The following is a 15,260-nucleotide window of genomic DNA, read 5'->3' on the forward strand; positions in this document are numbered from 1 at the left end:
TTTCATAGTCTATGATCCTGTGACTCAAAATTCCAATCTTCCAAAAGGAACTCTCAGCACAAAAAAATGTAAGACAAAGCTAGTAGTCCAACTTTTCTGAATGAAATGTGTGGTCATTTGAAATAACAAAAGCAGAACTATTACAAGAACAAGTTCTATGATAATTCATCAAGGAAGAAACAATAAGCTTCTACTTCAAGCTTATCTAAATACAAAAGCCTTACTTATCCTGTTCCTTCAACTGTGTGTGTGTGTGTTCCTAATCCTGGCTCAAATACAAGAAGTATTTCAGGCTAAAAATTACTGCTAATTATTTATACTGTAATTACTAGAATATTTAAATGAATCAGCTTTCTGATTTATATCACCATAATTTATAATGATCCTCCCAGGATTAGTAAGCTTCAAGATTCTGTAACAACAAAAATAGAGTAAGAAATATAAACCCCAATTTATATAACAATCCCCCTGTAAAATTCCAATGAATGACAAACAAATACAGTCACTTACCTGCATCATTTAGCCACTTCTCTAAAAGTGGCTTCAACTTGCACATGTTCTTAAAGCTGAGGTTCAAGGCTTCAAAGCGAGAGATGGTAGTTTGGCTGAAGTCATTTCCATATAGTTTCCCCATAGCGAGCCCAACATCACCCTACACACAATGCAGAGCAGGAGAAGAGGAGAGGAAAGACAGAGTCATCTCACCAGTGCTTAAAGCCTTCACTCTGGGGTGTTGCTCCAATAACTGCTTTAGACAAAGAGTCAACAATTATTCCACTTACGGGGTCCCACATAAACTCCATCCCTAAGCCAGTCACAGCGTTACTGTGAGGACTCTTTTAGGCCTGATCGTTACAATGTTCAATACTGTCCCACACACTTTCCCATTTTGAATCTCTTCTTGCCACCTTATGTAATCATGGAGACACCAAAATTTCAACTACATATCAAAAATAGTGCTAATATTCTAACAAGCCCCTTAATTGATACAACCAAAGTGATTTAAGTAATCTTTAAAAATGTATTTATCTGGTCTGGGCACAGTGGCTCACATCTTTAATCCCAGCATTTTGGGAGGCCTAGGCCTACATGGGTGGATTGCTTGAGCCCAGGATTTCCAGACCAGCCTGGAGAACATGGCAAAACATCTACAAATAATACAAATATTAGCCAGGCGTGGTGGCATGTGCCTGTAGTCCTAGCCATTTGGGAGGCTGAGGTGAAGGATCGCTTGAGTCCAGGAGGTCAAGGCTGTAGCAAGCCGTGATCATGGCACCGCACTCCAGTCTGGGTGACAGAGCGAGACCCTGTCTCAAAAAAAGAAAAAAATTTAAAAAAGAAAAAGAAAAATAAATTTATCTGTATCACCTACAGATATTATGTATAACTCTCTAGATAACCCAAGATATTTCTGAACTAATCAAACTTCCCAAAAATCACTTTAAAAATTAGAAATCATCTCTTTCTTCTTTTCCCTATCAAGTATTTCTGTATGCAGTGAAAAAAAAAATCTATTTTCACTCCTAGTTTGGATTTCAAAGTTAGTTACAAAAACCAGGTATTCTAAAAGACTACTTTTGTAACCATCATAGAAATAGAAATTCACAGTAGAGAGGTTTGACCCATTTAGTCAAACCTTCATGGGCACTGGAAACTTGGTAACCTTCTAGCAATAGAACAATGATGCCCTGAATATATTACAAAAGATGTCTTTCTCTATAAGCCTATAACCTTTGAAATGTATACAGAGCTTTTCTTCTTGCTGAATCTCTCTTGATCAAGCTGGAAAAAAAGCGTAAGATAGTTGCTTTATATACAGGAAACAGAGGCTCACGGAGTTTAAATGATTCACCCATTCATTTCAATTAGTTTAGTGACAGGGCAGAAAGGCAACATCATTTCTGGTCCAAAGTACTATACAACTAATCCTACTATGAGACAGCCAACTCTCAACTATCCTGGCAACACTTATTTTGAACTGGGATTATCCCAGTCCTTTGATTCCCCCCATCCCTAAATCCATCTTTTGAATACTACATTTTTTATTAGCACATTGAATACTATATTTTTTATTAGGTGGTAGTTGGGTTAAAAAAGTAACATATTTTTAAAACCCCATTTTCTTTTTGGTGAGCAACTTCTGATAAAAAGTTTAACAGATGAGAAATATTGAAATGTAAGACAAAATGAGGCACACAGAATACCTGAACTTCAAGTGATTGATATCCTCTGCCTTCCCATATAGCCACCAGCCACAAGTGGCTATTAAATTAATTAAAACCCAATAAATTAAAAATTCAGTTCCTTTGTATCACTAGCCCTTCCAAGTGCTCAATAGCCATAAGTAGACAGTGGCTATTGTATTGGACACCCCATGTCCAATGTACAGAACACCCCATCATCACAGAAAGTTTTAATGACAGTTCTGAATATACTGAAGTAGACTGTTTATTGATTTCCTTCCAATTAGCATAAAACTGAAAGAACCAGAATTAGTGGTGAGCAGGGCATAAATGCTATCCATTATACTGTATACAAATATGTCTAAAGACATAGATGATTATGTTTATCTATACCTGTATCTCTACATATTTATTAAAATGTTACTTCATTCAGGCAGGGCACGGTGGCTCACAACTGTAATCCCACCACTTTAAGAGGCCGAGGTGGGTGGATTACTTGAGGTCAGGAGTTCGAGACCAGCCTGGCCAACATGGCAAAACCCCTGTCTCTATTAAAAATACAAAAATTAGTTGGGTGTGGTGGCACACCCCTGTAATCCCAGCTACTCAGAAGGCTGAGGCACGAGAACTGCTTGAAACCTGGGAGGCAGAGGTTGCAGTGAGCCGAGATCATGTCACTGCACTCCAGCCTGGGTGATAAAGTGAGACTCTGTCTCAAAAAAATAAATAAAATAAAATAAAATAAAATGTTACTTCATTCAATCAAATATTCACTAAGTACCTACTATATGTCAAGCGCTGAACTTATGCATTGTGTATCACATATATTCATGTCATGGTCACCTTGTTTAGATTACAGCTGGTGCCAACTAAACCTTGCAATTCTTTGAGTATAAGAACTTATGTAGCAGTTAGATGGCAATAAGTGTTTTCTGGCATAGTAACTGCAAAATAAGCTACAAATTTTCACAAACTTCTATCTTATTATGAAAGTATATAAAAGTAACAATTTAACAAGTAAAAAATAAGTCAACAGCCTTGGAAACATAAGACCCCATCTCTACCAAACACAAAAAAATTAGCTGTGTGTGGTGCATGTGCCTGTAGTCCCAGCTACTTGGAAGGCTGAGGTGGGAGGATCACTTGACCCCAGAAGCTTGAGGCTGCAGTGAGCTATAATTGTGCCACTGCACTCCAGCCAGAGCCAACAGAGTGAGACCCTCTCGCTAAAAAAAAAAAAAAAAAATAAGTAAATAAAATATATATTAAAAAATCATGACAGTAATTATAAGAAATGATACCTTAAGGTGGTGGCTGGAAATAAAGCTATGCCATTCACTAACTAGAACCATGATAAATAATAAACTCACTATCATTATTAATATGTTTTATTTCACATTTAAATTGCTTAATTGAATAAAAAGCAACAGACTCCTCAGTTAACATACTAATTTTCATTAATTTGGTACAGGCTTGGTTTAATGCTCTTTTGTGTAATCCAACTCACAACCATCTTGGGTTATCACTCACAAAAGTAAATGTTTTAAGTAGTCAATTCATATATAATCTTAACTATATTATATCCCTTTGATATTTTTAAAAAGAACATAACAAAAAAGGAACAAAAACTGGGACTGGGAAATAATGAATGTACCACATGTGATAAATGTATTATGCTATGACATGCGTTCTAATTATGCAAAGACAGCCATGGTAATCCTTTAATAAGCAATTATGTAATTAGAAAATAACTTTAAAACATCTAATAATGTGTATATTTACACAGAGAATAGAGCTTTTTTTGTTTCAGCAAATAACTTTAATGGCTAAAACTTTCTCTTTGTGTGTGTATATCAATAAACTGGACACAGAGCAACCTTTGAGTAACTAAAATTGAAGTATCTGACTTAAAAACAGAGGTTGATAGACTGATTTTCCATTCTGCAGCAGTAGTATGTACTTTAACCCACATAGTCCAAGTTTGTGAACCATTGCCACTGCTGTCTCAAAGTCATTTAGAAAAATAAGGACTGGTCATGCCAAAAAATAGGATAAAACTACAAAACAAAACACCAGACCTTAGGGAAGCTCTTTTACCTGGAGAGATGTGTGGAGGGAGAGAAAAACATAACACTGACAATATGTTGGGTCAAATGCAGAAAGGCAAACCACTATTTGAGTAAAAGTTAAAGATTTTTAAAAGCCTTAACATCTTTGGCATATCACTTAGGCAACAATCTCTCAGGGAACCCCAGAGTATGTTGTGCTAATAGTTTAAAACTTGAGGCACTGCTAAATATGCTACCTTATACTTATTTCAGCTTTGTAACTTATTCACATCAATCTAGTTTTATGTTTAGCTTGCTTTCTTTCTTTTTTCTTTTTTTTTTTTTGAGACAGAGTCTTGCTCTGTCACCCCCCAAGCTGGTGTGCAGTGGCATGATCTTGGCTCACTGCAACCTCCACCTCCCAGGTTGAAGCAATTGTCCCTGCCTCAGCCTCCCGATTAGCTGGGATTACAGGCGCCCGCCACCACGCCCGGCTAATTTTTGTATTTTTTAGTAGAGATGGGGTTTCCCCATGTTGGCCAGGCTGGTCTTGAGCTCCTGACCTCAGGTGATCCACCTGCCTCGGCCTCCCAAAGTGCTGGGATTACAGGTGTGAGCCACGGTGCCTGGCCTAGCTTTCTTTTTAAAACAGGTCAGATCATTTAAGATGCTTTGAAAGTATTAAAATGTTTCTGGATAATTTGCTTCTTCATAAGTCAAACTCCTCACAAATGTAACTGCATTTCCTCTAAAATCATGCCTATTTAAAAAATCATTATATATTCCCAAACACAATTGATTTCTTTGAGCAAAAATGAATTCCCAAAGAAATATAAGCCTGGGCTGGGCCTGGTGGCTCACACCTGTAATCTCAGCACTTTGGGAAGCTGACATGGGTGGATTTGGTTGAGTCCAGGAGTTCGAGACCAGCCTGGGCAACATGACAAGACCTCGTCTCTACAAAAATTAGCCGGGTGTGGTGGTGTGCCTGAGTCCCAGCTACTCAGGAGACGGAAGTGGGAGAATCCTTTGACCCCTGGAGGTCAAGGCTGCAGTGAGCCGTGATCATGCCACTGTACTCCAGCCTGGGTGACAGACCCAGGCATTGTCTCAAAAAAAAAAAAAAAAAAAAAAAAAGATATATATAAAGATACATATAAATGTGTTCTTAAAAACACCCATAGTACATTCAGGGATGCTATCCTTGGATTTTGACCTACCAGGCCAGGTGGAGCATTACTGTACTTTCAACACAAAATAATTTGAGTAATATTTAAGTAGTAGCTTAAAAACTTTAAATTATATTCCCTGGAAAGAAAATATCAGATTTTTCCTGATTCCATAAAAGCACCCAATCTAATCCATACTTGTTTTTTTTTACCTAATGATCTTATACCATTTTACATAAATTTCATTCAGTTTAATTCCTTGCCTGCTTTAAAAGTATTATTTGCAGGCTGGGCGCAGTGGCCCACACCTGTAATCCTAGCACTTTGGGAGGCCAAGGCGGGAGGGTTGATTGAGGCCAAGAGTTCAAGACCAACCTGGCCAACATAGCGAGACCCTGTCTCTAAAAAAATATATTATTTATGACAGGTTAATCAAAGAATAAGTCAGTGGTAGTGCTTAAAACAAACAAAAATGCTATGTATCCAGACAACTGTTTAAACCATTAAATATATTCACTCTTCTTTAAAAGTCCTCAATTAGCTGACAAATTCCAGAAAATTAATTTGGATTTTGGTTAATTTGGGGTTTTCATCTTCTATAGATTCTTGCTTGATTAACTGGTTTTAGCATAGGCTTAGAGAGTATGTGTGCCTGTGCTTGCAAGCCTGTCTCCATCACCCTCTCTCTTCCAAAAAGTTATTTTTATTTTTGATTTTTATTAATTTTTATTTTTCAGAGACAGTGTCTTGCTCTGTCACCCAGGCTGGAGTGCAATGGAGCAATCATGGCTCACTGCAGTCTCGACCTCCCGGGCTCAAGCAATCCTCCCACCTTAGCCTCCTGATAGCTTGGACTACAGGCATGTGCCACCACACCCAGTTAAATTTTTTATTTATTTACTTTTTGGAGAGACAGGGTCCCACCAGAGACCAGGCTGGTCTCCATCTCCTGGGCTCAAGCAATCCTCCCACCTCAGTCTCCCAAAGTGCTGGGATTACAGAAGAGAGCTACTGCACCCACTACAAAAAACTGTTTTTAAATAAGCCTTCTAAACTTTTCCCCTTTTAGCTAATATAATACACCCTGTAACCTTTACTCTCTCAATCTTACATATGAAGTACTAAGGTCTATCACCAGATATTCTTCAAATAACAAAATCTTCCATACAGTCAAAATATCCTCCAACATAATCTTTTAAACTCTTCACAATTTACTGATATAATTATGATTTCAGAGGCCTGTGTTCTGAAAGAAATCATAAAGCTTCTAGACTAACATTAAACCATACATTAAAAATTCAGGAGGGGGGAGGGGGGAAGGGGGAGGGATAGCATTGGGAGATATATCTAATGCTAGATGACGAGTTAGTGGGTGCAGCACACCAGCATGGCACATGTATACATATGTAACTAACCTGCACATTGTGCACATGTACCCTAAAACCTAAAGTATAATAACAATAAAAAAAAAAAAAATACAAAAAAAAAAAAAAAGAAAAAAAAACGCAGGAAAAGGCTAACAAAAAGGTGCAGTTTAAAACCAAAAAACAACATGGCTGATGAACATATTGTATCTTAGAAGCCTCTTTGGACGTGTAAAGCAAATACAGTTGTCCCTCAGTATGCACAGGGGATTGGTTTCGGGACCTCCCTTGGATACCAAAATCCACTGATGCTCAAGTCCTCAAAATTATAAAATGTATATTTGTATATAACATACGTGCATCCTCCCATATACTTTAAATCATCTCTACGTTACTTATAATACTTAATATAATGTAAATGCTATGTAAATTGTTGTATTGTTTAGGAAATAATGGCAAGAAAAAAAGTCTATACATGTTCAGTACAGACATGACCATCCTTTTTTGTCCCCCGTCCCAAATATTTTAGACTAGTTGAATCCACAGATGCGGAATCCATGAATACAGAGAGCCAACTGTATTTGGACCCAGCCAAGGAGGGGAATCAATGTAAGGCCAATTCACCCTACCTGAGTGAAACCAAGTTTGATTCGTCTTTGTTTGAAGGTCTTGGCAAACTGCTCAAGCTCCTCAAGGTCACTGGGCTCCTCCAAGCTGGGAGTATCAATTCGCTTTGGTGTTGACTGGCTCTGTGGAAGTGTCTGAATTGGGGTTGCTGCTATTGTGCGTGTTGGGGTTGCTGGCTGTTGGAGAAAGAATAAAACAATGAGGAAAAGCATGTGAAGAGATATTTAGGTTCACTCCAAGTAAACAACTGAAGGAAAGAGCTACATTTATGGATAACGATGAAGACCATGTAACACTACAGAATGTACAACATAATGTTCAGTGAGCAAAGCAGGCAGTGAAATTATGTATACTGTAATTACAAGTAATTACGTAATTCTATAGAAAAAACATGAATACACAAAAATGAAATCTATTATAACTGGGTTTTCAAATGGTCTGAATACATATATCTTATGTCTTTTAATAAATTACTCTATTTCAAAAAATCTATTTCATAAGTCTAGCACTTCAACTGTCAAAACAGTAGACAGCATATCTGTCTTGCTTATCACTATTACATCTCCAACCTGTGACACAGCATTATAAAAATAGTATTCAAGATCATAATTCAAAATCATTAAGGGGGAAAAGTAAACCACCTGTAGTTTAAATAGCTTATAACAGGTTTCACTTTTGTATATCTGTTCCAGTTTTTTCCCCAAGGACCTATATCTTTAAACCTTCACTGTAATTATGGTATACATAATTTTACTCTCTGCTTTTCTCATTTAACATTGTTTTAACTGTTTTCTATGGTATTTCAGTCTTCATAATTATCCTTTTTAAAAACTAAGGCAATATTCTCATAATTTACTTAACCAGTTCTTAACTGCTAGACAGTTTTTATGTTTTCACTAACATAGATAACAACACAATGAAAAACTTTATGCATATTAGTTATTTTTTCCACCTATGTGCGTAATTAGTTCTTTTGAGATAAATTCTCAAGGGCTTTTCTGGTAACTAGATAAACAATTTCATGGCTTTTGATACATATCATAACGTTGGTTCCCACTATGCAACACTCTTCCACATGACTTATGTTAGCAGTTTTAAAAAATGTTTTGCTAATTCAAGAAGTAAATGGTAGTTCTCTTACTACTCAATGTCAAAATTTTCCCATGTGTCAATTATTATCCGTTTTTCTTTGGATGTGAATTGGATTTATGTCCTTAACCAATTTATATATTAAGATATTTATTCTTATCCTTATCCTTAGAGAGATACTCAAATTTTATAGAGGAAGCTTTGTCATATTAATGCAAATGCTTTTTCCAATTTGCTTTCTTCCTTTTATTTTTCAGTGTACATAAGCCTTTAAATTGTCATTTGGGTGAACTTTTAATTTTCCTTTCTAATATATCCTGTTACTTCAAATCTGAGAAAGCTTCACTTATTTCTAACATTGATAAAATTCTTTTTAATCTGCTAGCTTCTTCTGTGTTGAATATTTGATTATTTAAATCCATGTATAGTTCATTTTGGGACATGAGGGTATAGTCTCTTTTTAAAAATAAAATACTCAACTTTCTTATCACACAAACTTAAGGTTATTCTGTTCTATTCACAAGCCCCGAGTGGAACACACCTCACTAGTGGGAGGCACTGCCTGACTGCATCTTAGTTGCTCAGTTGACTCCTCCTGTGAACAGTAGCCCAGGTGAGCGACTATAAACCAGAATTACAGATAAAGTCCGTGGCTGTGAATTTTTCTTCTTCAAATTAAGATGAGTTATATAACCCTGACCTTTACCTTATGAGTCAAGGCTTCCTCCAAAGGAACTAACTGTCCCAGAAAACTACAGAATAAGCATTACACAGGCGACAACTGGAGTTAAGTTCCTCTCTTATCCTGTTTCAATGACAACAACAAAGTTCATTTCTATGTCATGCTGACACTGCGTAATTTTCAACCTGACCATTCTGGAGCAGCCAAAACGAGCACCAACCACAGCAGACCCCTATGTGGCTGTACACTTCTCACAGTGAAACTGGTTGACAGTTAGAGGTGAGTCTTAACTATCACATTGTTACTTCATCTCCGGGCTTGAAGTAGCCCCATTCTCAAATAATAAAGGACTAAAAATCACTTGGGTACCTTTAGATGGGGTGGTTATAGATAAGTTACCCCAACTCCAGAAACCTCAGGCTGGACTGGGCCAGATCTAGAAATGGCAGAGTAGAATTCAGTGAGCAGGAGTCAGGATGAAGCTACAACGGCCCTGCCACCGTATGTAGAGAATGCACGCCAGGAAGAAGTCTCTGGTATAGGCTTTTTTCAAAACCCCAACCTCACTCTTGCATTCAGCATATTCACAAATTCACCATTTAAAAGGGCAAAGTTTATGTTTCAGCAACTACAGTCATACAACTGCTACTAATTGTAGTAGCAGTTACTACAGATAGTAGTAGATACAGAACATTCTCATCATTCCCAAAAGTTCCCTTGTTCCCTTTGCAGTTAATCCCCATCATTAGCCCCCCGTTCCTGGCAACCACTAATGTTTTATATACCTTAGTTTTGTCTTTTCTAAAATGCCATGTGCATTGACTCATACTGTATGCAGTCTTTTATGTCTTCTTTCATGTAGTACAACGTTTTTGAGATTCACAGGAGATGCATGTATCAGAAGCACGTTTCTTTTTATTGCAAAGTAGCATTCCATCATATGGATATGCTAAAGCTTATGTTACCTAGTCACCAGCTGATGTATATTTAGGTTGTTTCCAGTTTGAGGTGAATAAAGCTGCTATAAACACTCACATACAAGTCTTTGTGTGGACGTATGCTTTCATTTCTAGGGATAGAACTGCTGGGTCACAAGGTACATGCACATTTAATTTTATAAGAAACTGCCAGCCTGGTGCGGTGGCTCACGCCTGTCATCTCAGCACTTTGGGAGGCCAAGACAGGCAGAATTGCTTGAGCCCAGGGGTTCAAGACCAGCCTAGGCAACATGGCGGAACCCCACCTCTACAAAAAATAGCTGGGCGTGGTGGTGCATGCCTGTAGTCCCAGCTACTCAGGAGGCTGATGTGGGAGGATCGCTTGAGCTTGGGAGGTCAGGCTGCTAGAGTGGGCTGTGATTGTGCCACTGCACTCCAGCCTGGGTGACAGAGCAAGACCTTGCCTCCCCATCACCCCCCAAAAAAGAAACTGCCAAAATAATTTCCAAAGTGTGTATACCATTTTGCAACACCACTAAGCAATGTATGAGAACTCTAGTTGCTTTACCTTCTTGCCAACACTTGGTTTTGTCATAGCCTTTTAAATTTTGCTTATTCTAGTGACTGTGTAGTGACATTTCATTTAAATTTTCCTGATGACTAATAGTTTTTGAGCATCTTTTCATATGCCTGCTGGACATTTACATATCTTCTTTGGTGAAGTATCTCCAATTTTTTTGCTGCCCATTCCCTTAAATCAGATTGTCTTATTATTAACTTGAATGAGTTCTTTAGACATTCTGAACACAAATCTTTTATCAGATATGTTTCATAAAAATATTTTCTCCCCATCTGTGGTTTTCTTTTCATTCACTTGAAAGAAGCTTTAATTTTTATGAAATTAAATTTATCCATTATTTTATGGTGCTTTTTGTGTCCTATTTAAGAAGTCCTTGCCCAACCCAAGGACACAAAGATTTTTTTCCAAACTTTTTTCTCTAAGTTTAGGTCTATGACCCATCAAACAAATCTTTGTACATGGTGTGAAATAATAGTCAAGGTTTTTTTTTTTTTTTCCCTACTGTTTCAGCAGCATTTTTTGAAATGACTTTTTTTTTCCCCACTGAAATCCTTCGGCACCTTTGGCAAATCAGTTGACCATATACATGTAGATCTACTGGACCTTCTATTCTGTTCCACTGATCTCTATTTCTATCCATATGCCAGTATTACACTGTCTTCATTACCGGAGTTTTATAATTATTCTTGACATCAGGTAGTCCTTCACTTTTCTTCTCAAAATCATTTGGTTATTCTGTGTTTTCTACAGTTCTATATAAATGTTAGAAACAGTATGCAAATTTCTACAAAAAAGCCTGCTACGTATTGGTTGAGACTATGTTGAATCTAGAGGTCAATTTGCGAAAAACTGACATTTTAACATTTAACTTAAGTCTTTCTGATTCATGAACACATTACTTCTTTCTGTTTTATAGGTCTTTAATTTTACGCAGCAATGTTCTATAGTTTTCAACTATAGAACTATTTGTATAGGCCTTACAAATATTTTGTTGTTTATCCCTAAGTACTGTAAATTTCTTTTTCTTAATTTCAATTTCCAAATGCTCACTGCTAGTGTATAGAAATGTAAATGATTTTTATATATTGACTTTGTATCATACTTGCTAAGCTCACTTATTCCAGTAGCTTTTTTTGGTAGATTCCTTAAGATTTTCTACATAGACAATCATGTCATCTAGCAACTAAGATAGTTTTACTTCTTCCTTTCTAATCTGTATGTCATTTATTCATATTTCATTTTATTGTCTTATTGCATTACTGGCACCTTCAGTATAATGTGGAATAAAAGTGGCAACTGGTCACTTTGCCTTGTTTTTGATCTTAGGGGGAAAGTATTCAGTTTTTCGTTAAGTATGATGTTGGTTTTTTTCTTTACTTTTTTTTTTCTTAATACGTGCTCTTTACCAGGTTAAGAAAGTTACCTTCTATATCTAGTTTGCAAGAGTTCTTATCATAAATGGACGCTGAATTCTGTCAAATCTGGTAATGTGTTAGTATTAAGTGGTAACTTCCATACTGCAGACAAAGAAAGTCAGAGCTGGAAGGAGATTCAGGATCAGCCAGTTCAGTCACCTAATTTATAGATGAGAAGACTGAGGTCCAGAAAGATAAAATGACATGTTCAAAGCAACAGCTAGATAAGAAGTGGAACTAGGTCTATAATTTAAACCTCTATATGTCTAAGTATTTTTTATATAATTATAGCGTTTATATGGTCTAGTAGAAATGAGCTAAAGTACCATAAAAGCACTGAGAAAAAAGAAAATATAGAGATCAAAATTTTTTTGCAGTTTCTGAGAAAGGGTAAAGGGTAACAATGGATTTTTAACTGAGGCTAACTAGGTTTCCAGTTTAAGTGGTAATATCTACTGCCAAGTATGGTGAGGGGAGATGTCACATAGCTAGAACTCATTACTCATTTACTGCTAATGCAGTTATTCTTTAAGAACATATAAGAAACAGGAACTCTGAAGATTTTCAAAGACTATATTGATTTGGTAGCATTGCTTTATTGAGCTGATAAACCTAGCTTTGATTTTCTGGTCAGTTTTCGAAGACCGAATTATTTTTATTAGATTTAAAAAAAAAATTAAATAAAGTCCAAAAGTCTCCCCAAACAATAAGACAAGAGAAAGCAGCCCCCATAGAAGAAAACTGACCTGGGAGGTGAGGGTGATGCTTGGCTGCGACTGTAGGAGGTTGGCTTGGCTTTGCTGAGGTAGTTGTGTTAGAAGATTTTGCGCTTGCAGGAGACCTGTAGAAGAAAAACACGTTATCCAGAAACATTAAAGATTTCTTCGAACACATGGCAAAAGAAAGAATGCATGAGAAAATGAGCTGAAAATTTCCAGTTGATCTCTGGTAGTCTTACTGGTATCAAAACTCTTATTTATCTTATTTGCCTTACATTCAATCTTGTTTTACAACTTGGAAGAGAAGATATAGAACATTAAATTAAAACTGATATGTCTTTGGCATAATCTGAATAAGCTCTGTGATAGGTCAGTCCTTTATTTTAGGAAAGAGTGGGATGAAAGTTAAAAAACTATTCTAAATAGAAACAGCTGGAAATTCCAAAAAGAGCTCAACTTCTTAACCTAGAATCCATTAGAAACTGCCAGTGTATGTTGGACCAGAGGAAAAGCAGCATTTTCAAGTTCTCTTTATCAAACATTTGCCTGTTGGTGATAATAAAGTTGAAATGTAAAATATTCTATTAATATCTGCATGAACACTGAACTGTCTTAGTTTCAAATAATTGATAATGTAATGCCACCAATGCTTCATGATGACAAACTGACATTCAAAGTAGAAATACAAACTCTTTGTTTGTAGAAGATGCTCAATTACTTGAATACATGGCTTTTTATTTTCAGAACCTGATAAACAGGACCAACCCAGAATGTCTGTATTTAAGGATTTAATCTTAAATAAAGAGTAAAGAGTTTAAGTAAAGAGTTTCAGATAAAATGCTGTTGCTAAAATACTAAATACAAGATTATGTTTGCTGTGATAAGAGCAATGGTAGAAAGTATTCGACAAAGCACACCAAACAAAAGGGATTTTACCATTTTCTTTTGAACATGTGATAAGATTATCTGAGGCAATAGCTTCCTAATTATGATTTCCTTAGGTTACTAAATTTGGATATATTAAATGTTGGAATATGTAGGACAACAGCCAGAACACTTAAGCCTGCCAGAGATTAGCCATAGAATTTATCATTTATTTGTAAGTAACTAAGCACTGCCTAAATTTAAGCTATCAAAAGATACTAATATTTATTTCATAATGTAGGTCACAAGATAAATATATTAAACAGATTTGAATTTTTCTAAAGAACCCTGACTTTGGCTGATCTGGGACAAGTGAAATATATATATATTGAAGCAAATATGATTAAATAAAATTCAGCATATATTACTACAAACATTTCTTAAAAGGCAGGTTTATGGAAGTTTAAATGACCGTCCTGCTTCCCCAAGTATCTCCCTATAGTTCAATCTCCATATAATAGTTAGGGTGATCTTTATAATCTTATTATTTCCCAATTAAAACGCTGTCATGGCCTTATATTAGAATTAGAACAAAATCTATGCAGCCCTAGGTATCTGGCCCAGTCTAGCTCTCGTATCTCAACTTCTACCACTTCCTTTGACTCACTGAACTCCAGCTACTTTGGCTTTTCTTTTCCTGGATCAGGTCAAGCTGTTCCCATCTCAGGTGTTTTACATTCCTTTGCCTATAAGACTCTTGTCTTCAGATTCTAGGTGTGGTAACCTCGCCCTCATCTTTCCTCACCAGTTTCCAATTCAAATATTGCTTCTCCAGAGAGACTTTTCCAGACTATAGGCCCATTATTCTTTAGGTTAACCATTACCAGATTACTATGATCCACTACCTGACTAGTACTTATTGGTATCTAAACCATTTGTTTACATGTTTACTATTTGACGTCTCTTAATTAGGGCAGGGCCTGCCTCTTGTTCAAAATACATCCGTAACTATTAGAGCACTATATGACACAGCAGGCACTCAACTAATTTTTGAGTGAATTAATTAAAATATCAAACTTTACTGGTTTGAAAAATACTGAAGGGTAGTCTAGAGGAAAAAAACCTATATTTTATGTTAACGATTAAAACTAATTAAATAAAACTGTTTTGAAAAGACTAAAGACTAAAGAATATTCAAAAACAATAATAAAAAATGAAAGAGAGGGCCAGGTGCTGTGGCTCATGTGTGTAATCCCAGCACTTTGGGAGGCCGAGGCAGGCAGTTCACTTGAGGTCAGGAGTTCAAGACCAGCCTGGCCAACATGGTGAAACCCCATCTCTACTAAAAATACAAATTAACCGGGTGTGGTGGCACACACCTATAATCCCAGCTACTTGGGAGGCGAGGCAAGAGAATTGCTTGCTGCCAGGAGGCAGAGGTTGTGGTGAGACAAGACTGTGCCACTGTACTCCAGCCTGTGTGAGAAAACAAGACTCCGTCTCAAAAAAAAAAAAAAGAGAGAAGAGAGCACAAAGGTCAGAAATGAAGTTCCATTATTAAACACAGGCTATTTCAACATAG

At 36.5% G+C, this 15,260-nt stretch overlaps 1 protein-coding gene across 6 annotated transcripts in view; it reads right to left on the bottom strand.

Moving 5' to 3' along the window:
- Nucleotides 1-15,260, bottom strand: part of POU2F1 (POU class 2 homeobox 1) — a 208,078-nt gene that overhangs the window by 30,446 nt on the left and 162,372 nt on the right. For all 6 annotated transcript variants that reach the window (XM_024250012.3, XM_054526023.2, XM_054526041.2 and 3 more), the window contains 3 exons: nt 12,842-12,936; nt 7,394-7,567; nt 511-652 (listed from right to left, as the gene is read on the bottom strand). In XM_024250012.3, the coding sequence (XP_024105780.1) occupies nt 511-652; nt 7,394-7,567; nt 12,842-12,936 (411 nt within the window). The remainder of the gene's footprint in view (nt 1-510; nt 653-7,393; nt 7,568-12,841; nt 12,937-15,260) is intronic.

This window comes from Pongo abelii, chromosome 1 (genome assembly GCF_028885655.2).
Source record: "Pongo abelii isolate AG06213 chromosome 1, NHGRI_mPonAbe1-v2.0_pri, whole genome shotgun sequence".
In the NCBI taxonomy this organism is placed as follows: Eukaryota; Metazoa; Chordata; class Mammalia; order Primates; family Hominidae; genus Pongo; species Pongo abelii.